General features: G+C 44.3%; 1 protein-coding gene across 2 annotated transcripts; it reads left to right on the forward strand.

The window, feature by feature from the left end:
• The first annotated feature begins 6,626 nt into the window (after positions 1-6,626).
• On the forward strand, positions 6,627-19,596 carry Cdkn3 (cyclin dependent kinase inhibitor 3). Of its 2 annotated transcripts, none has more exons than XM_050162444.1 (8): positions 6,627-6,711; positions 8,695-8,777; positions 10,708-10,763; positions 11,148-11,192; positions 14,196-14,418; positions 15,665-15,696; positions 16,963-17,063; positions 18,650-19,596. In XM_050162444.1, exons 1-8 carry the CDS (start codon positions 6,703-6,705, stop codon positions 18,734-18,736), a joined length of 636 nt encoding a protein of 211 aa, XP_050018401.1. In that variant the 5' UTR covers positions 6,627-6,702; the 3' UTR covers positions 18,737-19,596. The 2 variants fall into 2 exon arrangements, with proteins under 2 accessions (XP_050018401.1, XP_050018400.1); XM_050162443.1 differs by having other exon boundaries at positions 16,960-17,063; positions 18,650-19,594.
• The last annotated feature ends 181 nt before the right edge of the window (positions 19,597-19,777 follow it).

Genomic DNA, 19,777 nt, shown 5'->3' on the forward strand with positions numbered 1-19,777 from the left:
AATTCATAACAGTAGCAAAATTACACTTATGAAGTGGCAACAAAATAATGTTATGGTTGGGGGTCACCACAACAAGAGGAACTGTATTCAAGGGTCACAGTGTTGTAAAGGTTGAGAACCACTGCTCTAGAGTGAGGGAGTACTAGACACCCCAAAAAAAGCCGTGGGAGAAATTGTTCCCCATAGCCATACAGAGATAAGAATTAGCTGACCTGAACCCTCCCTTGAACTTTTCAACAGAAGGAGACTAGGTGGTTATGTTGTTTTGGTGGGGTTTTTTGGGGTTTTTTTTGTTGTTGTTGTTGTTATGGTTGTGGGCTTTTTGCTTTTGTTTGTTTGGTTGGTTTTGTTTTTTGCTTTGTTTGTGTGTTTTGTGGGGGTTTTTGTGTTTGTTTTTTAGTCTAGGAGTTGGCGGTCTATAGCTCTGAAGCTTCCCACCAAGATCAGCTTTATCACCTACCCTCTCGGCTTGTATGCACAGCACCCAATAAAAACCCTGGACACTAAGTAATGAGTTGTTTTAGTTAACAACTTTCACATTAGTGTCAAACCTATCACTGGGGAAATTAAATATATCCTGTGTCAGAGCTGGAGAGATAGCTCAGAGGTTAAGAGCACTGGCTGAGATTCCGTAAGTCCTGAGTTCAATTCCCAGCAACCACATGGTGGCTCACAACCACCTATCATGGGATCTGATGCCCTCTTCTGCCCTGCAGGTATACATACAGGCAGAACACTGAACATATAAAAAGTAAATAAATCTTTAACTAAATAAACAAATCCTGTGTACCATTCCTGGGAGAACTTTCTTGAAAGCTTACACCTAGTTTCCCCCAGAGTTTGCTGCATGCACTCTTCTCTAAGTTCTCTGCTTTTGCTTGTGGTCCTTTGCTCTAGTAGGCCACAGCTATGAGGTCATCTCTGCTGCTGAACCCTGATGATCCCAGCAAATCAGCAGACCCAGAGATGAGCATGTGGAATCTTCCCGACCAGTTGGCATCAGAACCGGGATGTGCTAGGACAGTCCTGACACACTGAACTATGACGAAAAGCATTGGAAGGAAAAAAAAGTCTGGCGAGGCATCCGCAGCACATGGAATGGCAGCTGCTCTGTGTGTGTTGTGAATTGTGTATTCTCTGTAGAATTCTGAGATGAGCTATCATCTCAAAACGCGGGAAGCAAGGCTCATCTGGCTGCCTTGGGCCCTTTCAGCTGACAGACGGGATGAGGTCTCCAACTTGGATGACGTCTTTCAATTTTATTCTCTTCTTCAATTAAAAAAACAAAGAGTCCTCAAATATCCAAAAATGGATTTCAAAATTAATTGAAAATGTGAAAACTTTGCATATTTGTTTTGCCTCCTGATGTGGGATGTCTTTCTGTGTATGTATTGCTTTATTAGTTGATAAATAAAGCTTTTTTAGCCAATGGCTTATTGCTGGGAGGTCCTTCTGTCTATGTGTTGCTTTTATTGGTTAATGACTAAAGAACTGGCTTGGCCTCTAGCACGGGAGGAGGAAGGCAGAGTTAGAGAGAGACGCGATGGAGCCTTCAGAGACAAATGCTGGGAATTGTACCCAGTAAGCCACAGCCACGTGGCAATATATAGATGAGTAGAAATGGGTTAAATTAATATAAGAGTTAGCCAATAAGAAGCTAAAGCTAATGGGCTAAGCAGTGATTTAATTAATACAGTTTCTGTGTGATTGTTTCAGTTCTAAGCTAGCCGGGTGGCCTGGAACCAACAAGCGACATTTCTCCTACAGGCTTAGCAAAGTGAAGCCAAGTGGGAAATCCAAACAGAGATAAAGAGAGAAAGTAGGCAGAGTCAGGGAGATTCTATGTAGCTGCTGAAGGAGAAGGACATGCTCGAACCTTAGGAACCTTGCCCAGTAAGCCACAGCCTCGTGACAATACACAGATTAATAGAAATGGGTTAATTCAAGATGTAAGAGCTAGATAGAAATACACCTAAGTCATTGGCCAAGCAGTGTTGTAATTAATATAGTTTCTGTGTGGTTATTCAGGTCTGGGCATTTGGGGAATGAACGAGGAGTCTCTGCCTACAGCCCCCAATCTTTTGGCAGTGTAACACCAAAGCTGTAGAGAAACTTTTGCCATTGTTTTCTTCAAACCAACTGTGCCCTGCCACAGTAACTGTCAGGTCACCCCTCACGCTCCGGACTGAATCTGGCTTGGGTATGGTAGTGCTCACAATTAGAGGCTGAATTCATGGCTAAACATGGCAAACCATATTCTTAAAAGATAAAGAACAGCTTTGTGTTATCTAGGTATATGGTAAAAACGGATACCAACGATTGTATGTCTGTAACTTCACCTGAATCAAAAAAAGCTGCAAAGGAGGAAGTGCCGACAAACACAGTGGTCTTTTGCACCAATTGGTGAACTGAGATGTAAACTCTTGAGTGGAAAACAAAACTAACCTCCAGAGCGGATGAGGTTTACTGTGATTTTTACCCACAGGAGCTGCAGGGGAAAGGAGAGAACAAGGCCAGATGAACAGTTGCCAGAGACACACTTAGAATTTTAAAACCTTTTTTAAAAAAGAGTTTTATGTATGTATATGTGCCTGTATAAGTGTATGCCGTAGCCATATGTGGGTGCCCCCAAGAAACCAAATAGAGGGTGCTCAACTCCCTAGAACTGGAGTGTTAGGCTGTTGTTAACTGCCTTGGTGTGGGTACTGGGAACTGAACTCAGGTCCTCTACAAGAGCAGCCAGTGCTCTTAACTACTGACCATCTCTCTAGCCCTACTTTTAGAATGAATGAATGAATGAATGAATGAATGAATGAATCATTTTTCTTTGCTAATAAACTATCCCAAAATCAGACATCCAACCCTCAGAGAGACCCATGACTTCCTAACTGGTGAGCACACTTTTAAGAGGGTCACTCTGGACCAACTTTTTAATCAAGAGATCTTAGAAAAGCCATGTTTGTCTCTTGGGGTCGGAACATGTTGCTTGGTTCTCTTGGGTTGTAACTGCTTAATCTTGAATCCACTGATCCTAATTCTTTGGACTTTAAGTTAAAATCTGACAACAGCTCTGCTGGTGACTTTGGACTCCAACAATAATGATATCTCTGGAGTAGGCTGAGGGTCAGTGAATAAGACTTTAACTTGGGAAAGCCAGTTCAGATGGGGACAGCCCTCCAGGGAGACATAAGCCATGAAATAACTGTAGATACAGGCTGGCCTATATGTTGATGACCATGAAAGAGGCTTTACTTTCAGATGGGACAACATGAAATTGAGTCGCTGCCTGCCTCCACACTTCTGAGGTAAAGGCCTGTTGTTTCCTAGCAAATGGCCTCTACCAGGGGCTCCATCTCCCAGTGACTGCACCCTCCCCACCACTCCCGGTAGACTGGAATCAAACTGACTCTGGAAATGTGTGACTTCTATAGCTTATGTGAATATCAGGTGCAGCTTGCTGCACAGTCCGATGGCTTCCCTCTAGTATCCTGTCCTTTAGTGCACATAGCTGGATGGCAGTTTGATAATCAAATGCAGAAGTTACTGGAACAAAAGAACTGATCTTGTCTGGACTGCTCACTAGATACATGGTCAGTACAAAGCGGTGGGAAAGTATACCAACTCAGTTTCAGACTTTCTGGATTCCGTCCTGGCTGATGTTTGAACCCGATGTGCCTTCAGTTGAAGTGGTATGCTCTGGTTTGAATGAGAAATGCCAGTCCCCTCACCCACCCCCTTTATGCACATGTATCTGAACACTTGGCCCTGTTGTGGAAGGTTATGGAACAGTTAGGAGGTGGAGCCTCTCCAGAGGAAATGGGTCACTGGAGGCAGGTCTCGAGGCTTTACTGCCCAGCCCTGTGGTCCTGGCTGCCGATGAAACGTGATTGACTGGACTCCTGCTCTTGCGTCCATGCCCCCCTTCCCTGCTTCATTTCTTCCCTGCCATGGTGGGATGAGTCCCAGAAAACATAACCTAGGATAAACCTTCATCACATCTTGTCAGGAATTTGACCATAACAATGAGACAGGTAACCAGGCAGAAAACTGAAACCAAGATGTGGGGCCGTTGCTGTCATAAACCTGACCAGGTGGCTCTTTCGTGTTCAGAGTTGATTTGTGGGAAGAGGGTGGACGAGTTTGCAGCTGTGGGCTAGAAAATCCCTAGGATGGTGTAACTAGAGCTTAAAGAGTCATTCTGGTAGAAGTGCAGAAGGTTAGAATCCCAAGGAAAATGCAGACAGCGGACGCCTGGCTTAGGAAGTTTCAGGGAACAAGAACGCCACCAGAAACTGAGCTAAAGACCATTTTTACTACTTTCCTATTGCTGGAGTAAAACACTGACAAAACCAACTTAAAGGACAAAGAGTTTGTTTCGGTTCACAACAGAGGATGCCGTCCGTCATGACGGGAAGGTCCTGATGGCGAGAGTTTAAGGCAGCTGGACTGTGACCTGCCACCGGGAAACAGTGAACTAACTGCGTCTGCTCACTTGGGCCATGTAACAGATGACTAAAGTAACACCTAGTGTCTTACCTATGCTGAAGGATTATAAGGCTTCTGCTCAGGAAGAGACTGGCATAGAAACAAGCTGATAGCACTGGATAGATGCTCAGAGGTTAGGAGCACTTGCTGCTCTTACAGACTTGTGTTCCATTTCCAGCACCCATTGGGGACAACTCACAGTTGCCTGTAACTCTAGCCCCAGGGGATCCAAAGCACACTTCTGGCCTTCATGGACACAAGGCAAGTACATGGTGCACACACACACACACACACACATTAAAAATAAATCTTTAGCCAGGCAATGGTGGTGCACGCCTTTAATCCCAGCACTCAGGTGGCAGAGGCAGGCGGATCTCTGTGAGTTCGAGGCCAGCCTGGTCTACAAGACCTAGTTCCAGGACAGGCTCCAAAGCTACAGAGAAACCCTGTCTCAAAAACAAAAACAAAAACAAAACAAAACAAAAACAAACAAACAAACAAAAATCTTTAAAGGAAAGAAGCTCATGATGACTCCTGTCCAGACATGCTGTATTAGTTACTTGTCTTCACACTGAACAAATGCATGGCCTAGGCAACTTTAGGGAGGCCTTCTTCTGGCTCATTGTTTCAGACGCTTCATTGCATCACACGAGTGGGCATAGAGGAGCAGAACAACTCCCATCATGGTGAAGAGGATGCAGGGGGCCACTAGAAGTAGATAGGACAATAAATATGCTCACAGTGCCCACCCCTAGGGACCTACTCTCTCAAATGAGGCCTTTGAACTCACCACATTCCATAGTGAACATGGACAATTCTATATACAACATCCCCCCCCAAGTTTCTAGAACTTCCCCAAATAGTGCCCCCAGCTGGGACGAAGCATCCAAGACATGACCCTGTGAGGAATATTTAAGATTCAAACCATAACCCATGTTTATGGTAAGCAAGTGAGGCTGGATGTGGGATGTGGTCTCGTGGGGTTTTGTTGCTTTAGCAACATCCCTAGGTCAGCCCCTCGCCCCCCTTTCCAGTGTTTCCATGTCTGGCCTCCTCAGACCTTGCTCCACACACCCCCGTGTGCACCTTACTATCCTGTAAGCCCCACATCCCACCCACTGCCTGGTCCTGCTCACCTCTCAGTGTCCTGGAAGCTCAGAGTGAGGCAGATGTTGTCACCCGACTGACCTCTGAGAGAATGGGATAAGCTGTCAGGGAGCGAGCCCTAATAGCCAAGCGTTACCTATTTCACAGTTCCACACAAGCTGTTCTGGCACACTGAGAAATGTTTGAAAATTTATTTAAAGTTTTGTAAAGCCACTATACTTAAAGAGCCCAGTATCCTAGGCACTTATCAGAAGGTAGGTGCTTAAATCCTGGATGATTCTTTGAAACTAAACACACTCATGAAGGCTCTTCGACATTGTACCATGACCAATAGTAAATTTGTGGTTAGGGATAACTAGTTCGCTATGTCTACTGCAACATCGTCTAAGGAAGCAGACTTACGTTAAGAGAGAATAGCTGTAAAGTAGCATTTATTGCTTTGTTGTTCTAACTTAACCTTTGATTTTGGAGATAAGCAATCAATATAGAAAATCGTAGCGAGCCACTATGTTGATTAATGCTGTACATCAACCTAGCTGAGCCAGGGGCTCAGATATTTGGATAAACACTATTAAGGACGTTTGGGGATACATTTAAGTCAGTAGACTTAGGGTAAAGCTGATTGTCTTCCCTACTACTCAATTGAAAACCTGACTACTCCGAAAGATAGACTCCCGCACAAGGAGGATTCTTTGGCTTCTGGTTTTCACAATTCATTTACAACACAGGCTCTTTCTGGTCCCACAAGGGTTGGCCTTTGAACTTGAACTATAATCCTGCAGCCACCAGCCTCTACAGAACCACGCCCCGCCCCTTGCTACGTCCACGCCCCCAACTGGCTGAGGGGGCGGAGCCCTCCAGCCAATCAACTTCCTCCTGGGCCCATCTCCCGCGCGTCTTTCAAAGACTTCCTTCGAACCAATGAGCAGTTAAAGGTTAAACCAGGGCTCGGAGGAAGAAACAGAGAGAGGATATGATTGGTTGTTGGACGGCGTCGCGCCGCCTCCCACGCGGATCGACCAATGGGCTGACGGGGGACTGACTCGGCGCGGGCTGCGACGCGGATGCTGCGAGAGTGGCTGCACTGGTTACAGCGAGCCGCGGCCAGCCATGAAGCCGGTGAGTGGGGCCAGCGGGACCCGAAGGAACCGCGCCGCGGGGACAGGTGCTGGCCGGCCTCGGCTGCGTGGCTGGGCGGGCGGCGGTGCGACTCGCACAATAACCGTTCTGCGCGTCGGGGAGGTGCAGAGTGGCGGAGCTGACCGCCTGAGGGGGCTCACGACATCCCTGTCAGAGAAGGCCAAGCCAGTAGGCTTGAAACCTCGGATGCAAAGTCTGTCACAACCCGGTTTGTGGGTGACTTGATGCCTCTGATGCAAAGGCAGTCACGACCCCGTTTGTGGGTGACATCACGACCGCCACCCTCCCTCGGGGTCCTCTTGGGACTGCATCCTGTTTCCTGAAGGTCAGAATCGCTGGGCATGGGAAAGCAGAGACGTCTAGCATGTTAGGATTTATCCACACCTGGCTGGGAGGGGTGGAGTGAATGGGCCCTACAAGCTTAAAATCTGGGGGCTAGTCAGGATTTGAAGCCCCACCTGACTGACACCTGACTACCTCACAGCTGACACCTTACTTAAAGGGTTCATTTGGGTTCTGTTTGTTTGTTTGTTTGTTTGTTTTGGTTTTTCGAGGCAGGGTTTCTCTGTAGTTTTGGTGCCTGTCCCGGAACTAGCTCTTGTGGACCAGGCTGGCATCGAAGGGTTCTGTTTATTTTTATACCGAAGAGCAGTCCTAAGAAACCCCAGTCCATAGCCGAAATCAGTTGTCATGAGCTCCTCTGGCAAGACCTACCTACAAGGGCTTGAAAGCCAAGCAGCCCGTTATTTGGTTACTCTTGTGAGTCCTGTGTCCACGAGATGTCAGCTGTCCCTGACTCCTGCCTTCTGGCTCCAGAGAAGAGGAATAAGCTATCTGATCTCTGAGTAGAGAGGAACTGAATACAAGTAGTGAAGCCTGTCTTCCCTCCTCTCTTGAGGTCTGCCTGCTTTCCGCCAGCTCTCTGGCATACGGGAATTCTGGGCTGTCCAGCACTGCCTGGGAAGTGTTGGATCAGTCACATTCCGGAATGATGTGGGAATCACTCAGACACACATTCTCTTTTTGCCACTCAATAACACGGAAGATGGCTCCAACTAGGGAGTGGGAAAGGATATGTTTTTCTTCCGTGTGGAAGTTCTGCATCCAGAATTGAGCCCCAGCTGCTTAGATCAGCATGTAAGGTCGGTCTGGGTTCTTCTAATCCAGTGACTCATAAAGATGGGGGGAGCTGGTTCGCGTGTGTTCACCCATTTGCTAGGCTGTATGGGATTATTTTGTAGAAAGAGGCTGAGTCCCCACTGGCCTTGTCTCTTCTGAGTCATCCCTACTGAATGCACAAGCCTCCGCCCACATTCTCTCTCGGGCTTTCTTTTGAGCCAGCCTGGCCATGTATTCCACTGTTCTATAGAACTTGTGCCTCAATTTCCCCAGTGCTGACATCATAACTGGCTCACTCTTGAATTTTCACACTGACTGCTTTAACTTCCCTGTCTACCTAGAAACCTGCAGTTTCTTCAAAGCTTAGCCGGATGGTCTCTGTGAAACCCTTTGCTGTTCCCTCAATGGCGAGCAGTTCCCTCAGCTCCACAGCACAGTTTCTGCAATTTTAGAACTTCCACCGTTCTGTAATCCTGCAGACTGCTGTCTCTTAGCTATGTTAGAGGTGGACAGTGTATCACAGGGTCTCCAGAGCATGCCAGCACAAGGTCCAAGAGATGCTTGAAAAGGGTGCTTGAGAGCTGCACCCGGTGCCTTGCCTGAGATGATCCAAGAACCAAATCCAGGAGTCAGATATCCTTTTGGTCTAATTCTGCCCACCGTACAGTGCCCTGATTAATCAAATGGTCAGCACTAATCATTTATTGATATTGCTGACAGTTCAGGTTAATGACCAAAAAAACACAAGTATTAATTCAGTGGGTGTTTAATCAAGGATTGGCTATGTAAAAAGTCACATGCAAATATTCCTTGCAATAATTTAATATAACATTTCTTTTGAAGCCCATTTCAATACAGGCAAGTGAGTTTGATTCTTCAGACGAAGAGCCTATTGAAGATGAACAGACTCCAATTCAAATCTCATGGTATGTTAGCATTTCAGTGGTAAGCTACAGTGTTTGATGGTACAGCAGTTCCGGGCAAGATAATGCATGTAATTGTGAATAACAAGTATTCTCTTCTGCCAACCTAGAATTTTCATATTTAAGAGATTTCCTTATTCCATGATTTATTTACTTTCTGATATGAAATAAAACCACATATCTCTCTTGTGGACAGTGAAGAAAAAAATCTTTGTAGAAGCCAACAAGAAGTGGAATATTTTGAAATGATCTCCCACTAAAACTTATGTATTCTTTTAGAATTAGAGAAACCATTGGAATACCAAAAATAGGGTATTTAATAATTTATCATTAAGTCAAATCCCATTTAGTACACAGAACTATTTGTGGTGTGATGTATCTATCAGTGGACCATTTAATATGAAAGCCATATCAATATAACTGCATCTCTTGCTGTGACAGACTACAACATACACAACTAAAGGAGAAAAGGGTGGTTTTAGCCATCAGTTCAGAGGTTTCCATCCATTATGTTGGGGAGGGTGCATGGCAGAGCAGAGGAGTTCAGACCATGGCCGCCCGGAAGCAGAGTGGACAGTGACACAGGGGCCAGGGAGGGGCGTGTCCCCAAGGACATGCTTCCCAGCCAGCCGAGCCCCTCCTCCATTCCCCTTCCAGCCGTACCTTTATATTTTGAATCCAGGAAGAGATTGAGCCCTTCTTAGGACCTCCTGGCCTCACTGTCTCTGGAAATGTCCTACAGAAACACGCAGAGGTGTGCCTTCCCAATCGGTTAGGTGCTCCTTAATCCAGCCAAGCAGGTCAACATCAACCATCACAATCAAAAAGAGTTTCTCTCTCAATCAACTTCCAAGTCTGTACATCCAGCAATCAAATGGTTTCTCTTGTCCCCATAAGGCCAGCGTCTCACTGGGACGTGGCTTAGCAATAGAGCACACGGCTGTCAACCCCTGCATTCAAGGCCCAGCACTGGAAATAGAAGTTCTGATCTCTCAAGAAAACGCTGAGTACTAAGAATTGTCGTGAAAGGTCCTTTATTCTGTCATCAAATAAACGTTACCTACCAGGCTCCTTTTTAAACTCAAAACCGCACCTAATTTTCTGTCCCACCTGTTACCTCTGTGATGCCTCTGGCTTTTCTCCAAACTCGTCTCCTGACTTACAGACTTATATCTGTACAACAATTTAACCAAAAAAAAGCTTAACATTGCAAAATTAATATTAAAATGGAATTTTCCAGTTCATTCAACTAAGGTTCCTACTGACTGGGGATCCCGGTCTGAACTCTCAAATAGCCCAAACCTACAACTTTTTGAGAATCACACTGGCACTTGAAAAGATTTTTTATTCTGAGCATTTTGATTCTCAGATATTCGGATTGGGATGCTCAGTTGGTCAAGGCTTTGCAATCATTCTAGAATCACTAAACTCCGAGCTCTGAAAAACATGTGGTCCCAAGCATTTGGAATGCATACCACATGTTACTGGCTCTACCTACCTATAGGGGATCTTTATGGGAAACTTAAATTAGCTTTTTTCTGAAGACGTAAATGGTATTAAAGTCCTCCTTTCCAAACTTCCAGTCATTCTAGGCCTTTGTTGTTCCCCATCTGATTAACTGGTATTTTGCAATCTCTGAAAAATGCTAAAACACCCTCACTCTGTGGCAGATGCTTCTGTTGAGTAGGCTAAATTTCCATTTTTAGCCGTTATTTTGTTGTTGTTGTTGTTGTTGTTTTGCTTTGTTTTGTTTTCAGGGTTTCTCTGTGTAGCTTTGGAACTTGTCCTGGAGCTCACTGTAGACCAGGCTGACCTTGAACTCACAGAGGTCCTCTGGCCTCCGCCTCCAGAGCTGGGATTAAAGGCTTGCGCCACCACCATCCAGCTCCATTTCTAGCTTTTAAAAACTAAGCTTGGTAATTTTTCTTCACAGGCTACCTCTGTCACGAGTGAACTGCTCACAGTTTCTCGGTCTATGTGCTCTTCCAGGTAGGTAAAAGCATGCGGTTGGCTTCCTAGTAATATTAGGGCAGACTTTTGTGAGCTGACAGGTTGATCTCAGAGCGGCGCTGGGCAGCTTGTCTTCTGGAAGCCTTCAGGAACACCCTCCACTCCCAGGGCTACATTTCTGACTGACCTAGTTCAGTGAGACTTTAGAGCCCACAGCCAGGAGCTCCAGCACTGGGGTTTCTGTCAGTAGGTTTTACCAATTTCTGCAGCTGTGTCTAAGACTCTAAGAAATTAATATGTACATTTAGAATGGAATTGAAACATGAATAGCCATGTAAAATGATTGTCTACACTAGCTTGTATGTGTTCAAATATGCCATATTATACAACCCTAAAATAATTTTTTCCTTGCCTTATCTATAGGTTGTAAATTTAAAGATGTTAGAAGAAACATTCACAAAGATACAGGTAGGGGTCACTATGAGAAAAGCCTACTACTAGCTTGTGTGTTTGTTTTAAGCATGAAAATCTGTCAAGCTATTCTCTTCTCAATATATAAAATCGGTTTTTATGACATTTCTAACTGTGAACCTCTTGCATGTGAAGTGGTATCTGCTGGGCCCTGGGGTTCATCATTTACCTGGGCATAACTTTGCTTGTCACAGTTCTGCTCACACATAGAAACTGTGTCCGTTCAAGGGAGAAAAGTTTGTAAATAGAAAACTGGCATACTGCGGTGCCCATGTCTTTGGACACACTGTTCCTTGCAGACTTGACTGTGGTAGCACAAATTTAGCCTGAGCTGGAGCCCCCGGGTAGCAGGAAAGTTGTCCACCCTTGGTCAAAATAAAGCCAGCATGCAGGTGGGCCCGGCAGCGTGAGCCATTTTCTTTGCTCAAAGATGCTCATATAACCCCAGCAGTCTTCCTGCATATTATATGACAGTGACAAATAGGAAATTCATATTTCATTCTGATTGGGCAAGAATATTATAACCTACTTAAACACTAAGAGCTTAATCACACAGAAAATAAGTGTCTACGCTTGGTTTGAGTCTGACAGGTACAGAACTTTTAAACTCATCATACTTTGTCCTACTTGTTCTGGTAGTTGGTTAATGTACTTTATTTCTTACCTGTCAAAAAGATGAGAAGAAAGGTGCAAACCTTTAATCCCAGGGCAGAGGCAGGCAGATCTCTGTGTGTTCAAGGCCATCCTGCTCTACGCTGGCAAGCTCCATGCCAGCCAGAGTGACACAGTGAGACCCTGTCTCCAAATCAAAAGGGATGAAGAGTCTGATGCTTGGATTGGCCTTTGTGGTGTTTATAAACATGCTCTGCCTTAGGTATACGTGTTCCATTTGGAGGACATAGCAAACTATTTAAATCGCTGGTTCAAAAACTAACCTTATACATTTTGGAGTTTCCTATTTATTTAGTGGCTTTTATAATAAGAAGATTCTAGTTTTTTCATTAACTTTATTTTTTTAACAATGAAATCCTTCATAGGATTTATTATATAGAACAGATCAAAACACTTGGTGAGAGACCTAGAACTTCCTGTGGTGTATCCTCCTTGGGAAAATCTGGAAACCACCATATTTTGTCAAGTGTGTATGGAAGACAAATAGATTATCCCCTCTTCTGAAAGTTTTATTAAATATGTTAAAATTATTTTACAATTGTAACACTATGATAGCTTTATCAAGATGAGACTATCTAAGCGGGGCATGATGGTGCATGTCTGTAGTCTCAGCACTGAGGAAGTGGGCTGGAGGACATCATGCTTCAGGCCCCCTTAGATCATACTAAAAGTCCTGACTTAGAGAACAAACATGACAAAATGCAGTCACAGCCACAAATGGAAGCTGTGTACGGAATGACACTTTCTAGTTGCCACATTCAAAAAGCTAAGACATAACTACCAGGCATGGTGGTACACACCTTTAACCCCGGCACTCAGGAGGCAGAGGCAGGTGGATCTCTGAGTTCGAGGCCAGCCTGGTCTACAGAGTGAGTTCCAGGATAGCTGGAGTTGTTACAGAGAATCCCTGTCTCTAAAAACAAAAACAAGACAAAGAAGTTAAAATTTTAATAATTTAATATATTCTAAGTATCATCATTTAACCCAGCCTTTAAGTAGAAAGCAAATTATCCTTTTTATATTATTTTTTGTGAACAAAATAATGGGATTTATTACAACATTATTATATTTGTTCATGTTCACCTCAGCATCTTTCCTTCCTCCCCCCAGGTTAGTCCCTCTGATTTCACATCTCATTAAATATATGTATTTTTAAAATATAAGTTGCATGTATGAGACAAAACAAAATGAGAAAGTAATCTTCTTCCCTCCACATTCCCCTCTTTCCTTCTTCTCCCTTTAGATCCTTTCCTTCTCCATATAATCTGTTCTACTTTCATATGTGTGCATGTGTATGTATGTGTATATATACATACATACTAGGAATATCACATATAGTATTTCCACACAAGAGGAAATATGCAATCAAGAAAAATATTATTAAGATCATTTCTATCTTTATTCTCTTTGTCTTTAAAGTAAGATATATGTTTTACACGTCAACTGCAAAGACTTTGTGCTTAGATAAATGTCCACAAGTTGGGCTCAGAATTATTTGTTTTTAACTAAATAATCCAGAATGAATATTGCCATAAAGAAGGTCCAGAAGCTGGAGAACGGCCCAGTGGTTAAGAGTGGGTGCTACTCTTGCAGGGGACCAGAGTTCAGTTCCCAGAACCCACATAGGGTGGTTTTAACACCTGTAACTCCAGCTCCTGGAGATCTATCACCCTCTTCTGGCCTCCACAAGCACCTGCACACATGTGCACATACCCTGACACACACACACACACATATACACACACACACATAGTTTTAAAAGAAATCTTTTTTTTTTAAGTTCCACTATAAAATCCTAGAGAAATAGTTCTTGGTTCACAGTATTAAAATGAAAAGCTCTAAATCATTAAGGTTAGTGCAGTTAATGCCTTATTTTCTCAAGACCGAGTTTATAAAAGTAAGTTCATGTTGGTATGGTTCAGTGTAGAACAGCGGAAGAACACAGGCTTCAGCTGGAGATGATTTATAACACCTGCCAGAGAAAGGCAGGGTGAGAGTACACATGGCCAATTCTTGGACAAAAGGACAACTTAAAATAGTGCTATCGTTCCTTCTCAAGAGTTTAAATATTAACTATTAAAGGCAGGATTTATTGCAAGAGAAACCCATCAGCCTATCTTGAAATTCATTCAAAAGCATTTTACTTATAAATCAACCTGGTTTAATTCTCATCAGCTTTTGGTTCAGGTATTTTCATCAGATATATCAGATTTACAAATTCTCAGCTGTTACTATTTTGGTTGAAGAATGTAACTCTATATATACTCTCTTGACTATTTAAACATGTCTGTTTTATGTGTGCATCTGTGTGTGTCTTGGTCTTGGCAGAGGAACTAAAGAGCTACGGGATCCAAGACGTATTTGTTTTCTGCACCAGAGGGGAGCTGTCAAAATATAGAGTCCCAAACCTTCTGGACCTCTACCAACAGTCTGGAATTGTCACCCATCACCACCCAATTCCAGATGGAGGGACTCCCGACATAGGCAGCTGCTGGGGAATCATGGAGGAGCTGGCCACCTGCCTTAAAAACCACCGGAAAACCCTGATACAGTGCGTTCTACTTCCCTGGACAGCCCACGAGCAATATGCCAGTCACAGCGCTTCCTCGCTGGCCATGACCTCCCTCCTCTTGTCAGGACTAGAGAGCTGATGCATGGAAAGCGCTAGCTCAGGGCCTGGTGCAGAGGATGCATCAGACACTTCCTGCTACTGCCCTTCAGGAGGACCGGCAGGGAGTGCATCTGAGCGCTACAGAAAGCAGTCTTTTAAAATATGACTTAAAATAGGGCTGAGGAGGCGGCCCGGTGGCTAACATACTTGCCACAAGTGTGAGGGCCTGAGTTTGACCCCCAGCACCCGAGGCAAAAGCTTTGCATGGTGGAATCTCCCATAAAACAGCAGGCCCATCTCGAAGTAACGCAAAGGCAGAATTTCAGAATACACAAGTGTGTATAATTTCTTTGTAGGCATACACAAATTAGCATTAGATGCAGCAAGGAAAAAAATACAACTTTTAGACCCATTTTCCAAAAAGTTTCAAATTTTCTTCTTCAAAAACTTCACAGCAACTTCTGTTTTGTGGAGATGGATGTAGATGGGTGGATGGGTGTCCCTGCACTGGGAGAATGCTTCAGGCTCGTAAGATAAAAGCATCCAATGGCTGGGCTTTTGCTTATTTTCCTACAATGTACTTTTTTAGAGTCTTTAAAATGATTGTCCAGCTTTGATGGCTGTTTTGAAGAACTGTTGACATCTTCACAGTGCTAGGACATTTCCACTAGCGTTCACTGGTCTCTTCCTCCGCCAGCCTGTGTTCTAAGCCCCGGATAAACACTGCCTCAGGCAGCCCTCTATTATTAACACAGGTAATGGTAAAGTAAAAAGCAAGCCAAAGACCTTGGCCAGCTTCAGGATTCCAGCCCCTCCCTAACACTGATCTGTCACCTCTGTGCTTGACAGATGACGGATCATTCATTGTGTGGTTGGCACTTGGTCCAGAAGCACTCAAATTTTACCTAAAAGACAGATAGCCTTGATTCCTAGTTCTTTAGTGCTCCGTTTCTCAGCCATAGGTCTTGGGGTTCAGCAGTCACTAAGGCAGCCTTCTTTGGTCCTTCCAGGTATTCAGAATCCCTTCCCATATGAATGAGCGCACACGGCTCTGGGGTGGTTTAACTGCGCATGCTACTCTGTGCAGTGCTGTGCCGGGTGCTGGAGAGGTAACGGTGGGCAGAGGAGAAGAAGTCTTGAGCTGTACTGGGATGGAATGAAAATGGAAACTCTCTTTCCCTTTCAGCTGCTATGGAGGACTTGGAAGATCCTGTCTTGGTAAGAAATAGATTTTCACTAACTCTTTAACTTCAAAAAAAGGCAAACTCCTTCAGGAGACCTTGTCTCACTTTATAGTTCAGGAAAGAAAGCACAATGTAAGTTTACCCAGACTCAGGGATTGAGTAAAGCCTTGAACTTGTTTTTTCCTGGAAAGCCTAGGTGGGTGTGCCAGCTGTTCTCAGCCCGGCCTAGGAGGATCACTTGCAAGTCCTAGCACTGTGTCTGGGTTTTCCTGATGTTCTTCCCATGAAGTGTTACGACACTGACAGAAAATGCTGAAGAATATCCGGTGCCTCAGTATAAAATCCACAGCATAGCAGGAGTTCAAGGTCAAGCAGGTCTACAGGGAGACCCTGACTCAAAAACCCCAAACAAACAGGAAACAACAACGTAGTATAGTTACTTACTGTCTATTATGTTTTTTAATTGATTGATTTTTTTTTTAATGTATATGAGTGCTCTCTCTGCATGTCTGCCTTTATGCCAGAAGAGGGCATCAGATCCCACCAGATGGTTGTGAGCCACCATGTGGTTGCTGGGAATTGAACTCAGGACCTCTAGAAGAGCATTCAGTGCCCTTTAACTCTGAGCCATCTCTCCAGCCTCTGTGTATTAATTTTAAAGTGTGCTACCAAAAAAAATTTATTGTAAAACAGGATAAACAAGATCCAAGTGAACAACATATGAAAGGATACTGCCAAAATGGAAAGACTATACATAGAATGGGGGGGTGCACAGCATGTACGTGGTAAGGGAATACATCTCGAATATGTAGCGTACCCATACAATAGACCAACATGGCAACTAAACAGCGAGCAAAGGACCTGAGTAAACATTTCCCCAGAAAGCACATGAGAACGGTGCGCAGTAATGTCAGCTAGCTATGGCTGCCATGTTAAAATGGAAAGAATCGGCGCGCACTCCAAGAAACAGGAGCTCAGCACTACTGTTGGGGATGTAAAACAGCACAACTGCTCTTTAAAATTAGTCTGTTTCTCAGCCACCGTGACTCAAAACTCTACTCCTAGCTCTGTACACAGAGAAATGCAGCCCACATTCACACAGAAATGTGTGTAGCAACAAAGCCGTTAGTATGAATCACATAAGTCTCAAGAGTGCAGACTATAGTGTCTGTCTTTTAGCAATCACATTGAACAGTTTGCTTCATGGCAGTGGCCACGAAGTCTAATTGACTATCCAGGCTCTTTACAACAAAAGCAAACCAGTTTTTAATAACCCATTATTCTGTCATGTTCTCAGTAGCTGCTTGTCTCCTCCTATACTTGTCTGACTCAGTATCACCACAGCAAGCCATAGACAGCCTTCGAGATGTCAGGGGATCTGGGGCCATACAGACCATCAAGGTAAGAGGGCCTTGAGCTGACATTCCAAATCCTGATGCACATATATGGGTTTACCTTTTGCATTTACATGTAAATACAACCAAGCTATCTGCACAAGCCACTGAATTTTGAACAAGATAATGACGATGTTAAACTCTGCGTGTTGCTCGCTGAGCGATGTGACTGTTCAGCTTTGCCCCAGTCAGTTCTGGGGCTGATGCTCACACTCGATCAGGAAATGGCCACTGTAACCTTCATTTTCTTGGGGAGACTTGCAGCCCAAGCAATCTAAAGATCCTGCCATGCCCCCGACACGTTGATGAGTGGTATCAAAACTGCGCAGCAGTGCTTATTTTATTGTCTGTTTCCATGGATACCAGATGCCTTCCATTCTCCTGAACATGTAGAGACAAGTAGGAAGAAGGCAGCAGCACCACGCCAGAGGTGACAATCATCTGCCCCACCCCCAGCCCCGTGGTACCAGCTTAGCCTGTCATCAGCCTGGTGCTCACGAATCCTCACCCACAGGCTGCCTGTGGTCCAGTCAGTCTCCCTTCCTTGGGTTAGCGGACTACACCAGCATCAAGTACTGGGACTTACTGTACTAACTCATTCAGGTCAAGCAAACTGCTTCTTAAGGTTTAAACATGGCCATTCATAAAATACACCTTACTGCATCTACTTCTCTAAAGAAGTTCTGAAAATAGAACTCCCTTTATTCTGTTAACATCAGATACTTCAAATTTAGGAAGTTCAGTCTCCTTTTTCTAACAAGAGCCATGGTCCGATATGTACGCACTATACATGTGTCACCGAGAATGAGGCCCACACTCGTGGGCGTCAGCTCATCCCCTGGACATCCCCACCTCTCCCAGGAAAGCCAGCACGGCAGGGTTTCACTATCAGGGATGGTGGCTATCAGAGCTGTCTTTTGGAAAGAGATTTCAACTTCAATAAATTGTCAAAAAGCATTTACTTAGCTTATCTGTATAATAATGTTTGGTTTTTAAATTTTTTATTTATGAAAATTATTCCAAATGGATTGTCATCAAAAGTACCAGTAGCAGCCGAGTGGTGGTGGCGCACACCTTTAATCCCAGCACTCAGGAGGTAGAAGCAGGCGGATCTCCGTGAGTTCGAGGCCAGCCTGGTCTACAAAGCCAGTTCCAGGACAGGCTTCAAGCTACAGAAAAACCCCATCTCGAAAAACCAAAAAAAATGGGGGACGGGGAGCACGAGTAGCTTGGGCTTCTACAAACACCTGTTAGACTGTGTCACTGTTGTTAGAGAGAATGCCCTCCTCCATATTCAGTAGTGAAAAAAACACAAGCAAAAAGTAGGCCCTTCCACATTGGACAGAAGATGCCCTTTGACTATTAGTCTCAGCAATAAAGGAAGCATTGTATAGACTTATAAAACCCTCCTGTGAATTCCATCCTGCCTTTCGGTAAGGGTAGCTTCCTTACCCAACCTCACCTCTGACCCTGCCCCTCCCATCTCCTGGCTTGGCCAGCACCTCCTCCTCCTGTTCTTAGCAAGTATGGGGTCTATCTAGTCTGGTCCTAGTTTTCTGGACTTCAACATATCTTTACTTTTTTTTTTTCCAGCAATATAATTATCTTCATGAGTTCCGGGATAAATTAGCTACATATCTATCATCAAGAGATTCACTATCAAGATCTGTGTCCAGATAATGAAGATTTCAAATACATGCCTACGTGTGAAGTTCCCACGTTCTCTAGCATACTTTGTATTGAAGCAAAACTACTAGTGCTACCATCCTGAATATAAATGTTATGTGTGGTTCCTCCAAAAGCTTCGAGTCATGAATTTGCACAGTTGATACAGCTGTCTTTCTAGAAGTGCACTGACTTTATTGCTTACCTAGAGGACGCCAGGGAAAGAAAGGAAAAACACTGGGCTTTCATTGTTTACCCCGCTTTGGCCTCCTCCAATGGTTGCTGGTAGGCATGTGACACAGTAAAAATGAAGTTTTTGTATGCAGACCCACAGTTAACAATACAGGTGGAGGTCAGAGGTCAAGGGGCAGAAGTCAGTTCTCCTCTTCCTTCACGTGGGTTCTAGGATCAAACTCAGACCATCAGGATTGGTGGCAAGTGCTTCTATCCACTGAACCGTCTCTCACACACCCTACTCACTACTTGTAAAAAACTTTTACCCTCGCCCCTCCTGCAATTCTCTTTTCCTACTTCACTACTTACAGAATTACAAGGGACTCTGAGTTTAGAGCCGGCTCCCTCCCAGTGCACCTCACCACCGTGGGGACCCTAGTGCTTCCATGCACACTTGGGGTGTTTCTTCTTTTCATTTTTGAGACAGGCTCTTACTCTGTAGACCAGACTGGCCTTGAACACACGGAGATCTCCTGCCTCTGCCTCCCTCAAGTGCTGGGATTAAAGGTGTGCGCCACCACAACCAACTAACTAGCTTATAGAATTTATGATTCCTTTAAAAAATACTGAAAAAGATGGGAGGATCATACAGGACTAGTACCAAATGTTTAATCCAGAGACATTAAAAAAAAAAAAAAAAACTCAAGACAATCCCCAAAGTTTTGTGTGTGTGTGTTTCTTGTTTTTTAAGGTTTTTTTTTTTCGTATATACTGCAATTTCAACCAATTTTAAAATCACAGTACCTGGAATCTTTAGACAGCGACTGAGACCAACACCAGCAAATCTCCGTGTGTGGAGAATGAGTTCCTCAGGATCTGGTC

The sequence above is a fragment of the Alexandromys fortis genome, unplaced genomic scaffold (assembly GCF_014885135.2).
Source record: "Alexandromys fortis isolate MF-2015 unplaced genomic scaffold, M_Fortis_MF-2015_v1.1 scaffold_130, whole genome shotgun sequence".
Classification (NCBI taxonomy): Eukaryota; Metazoa; Chordata; class Mammalia; order Rodentia; family Cricetidae; genus Alexandromys; species Alexandromys fortis.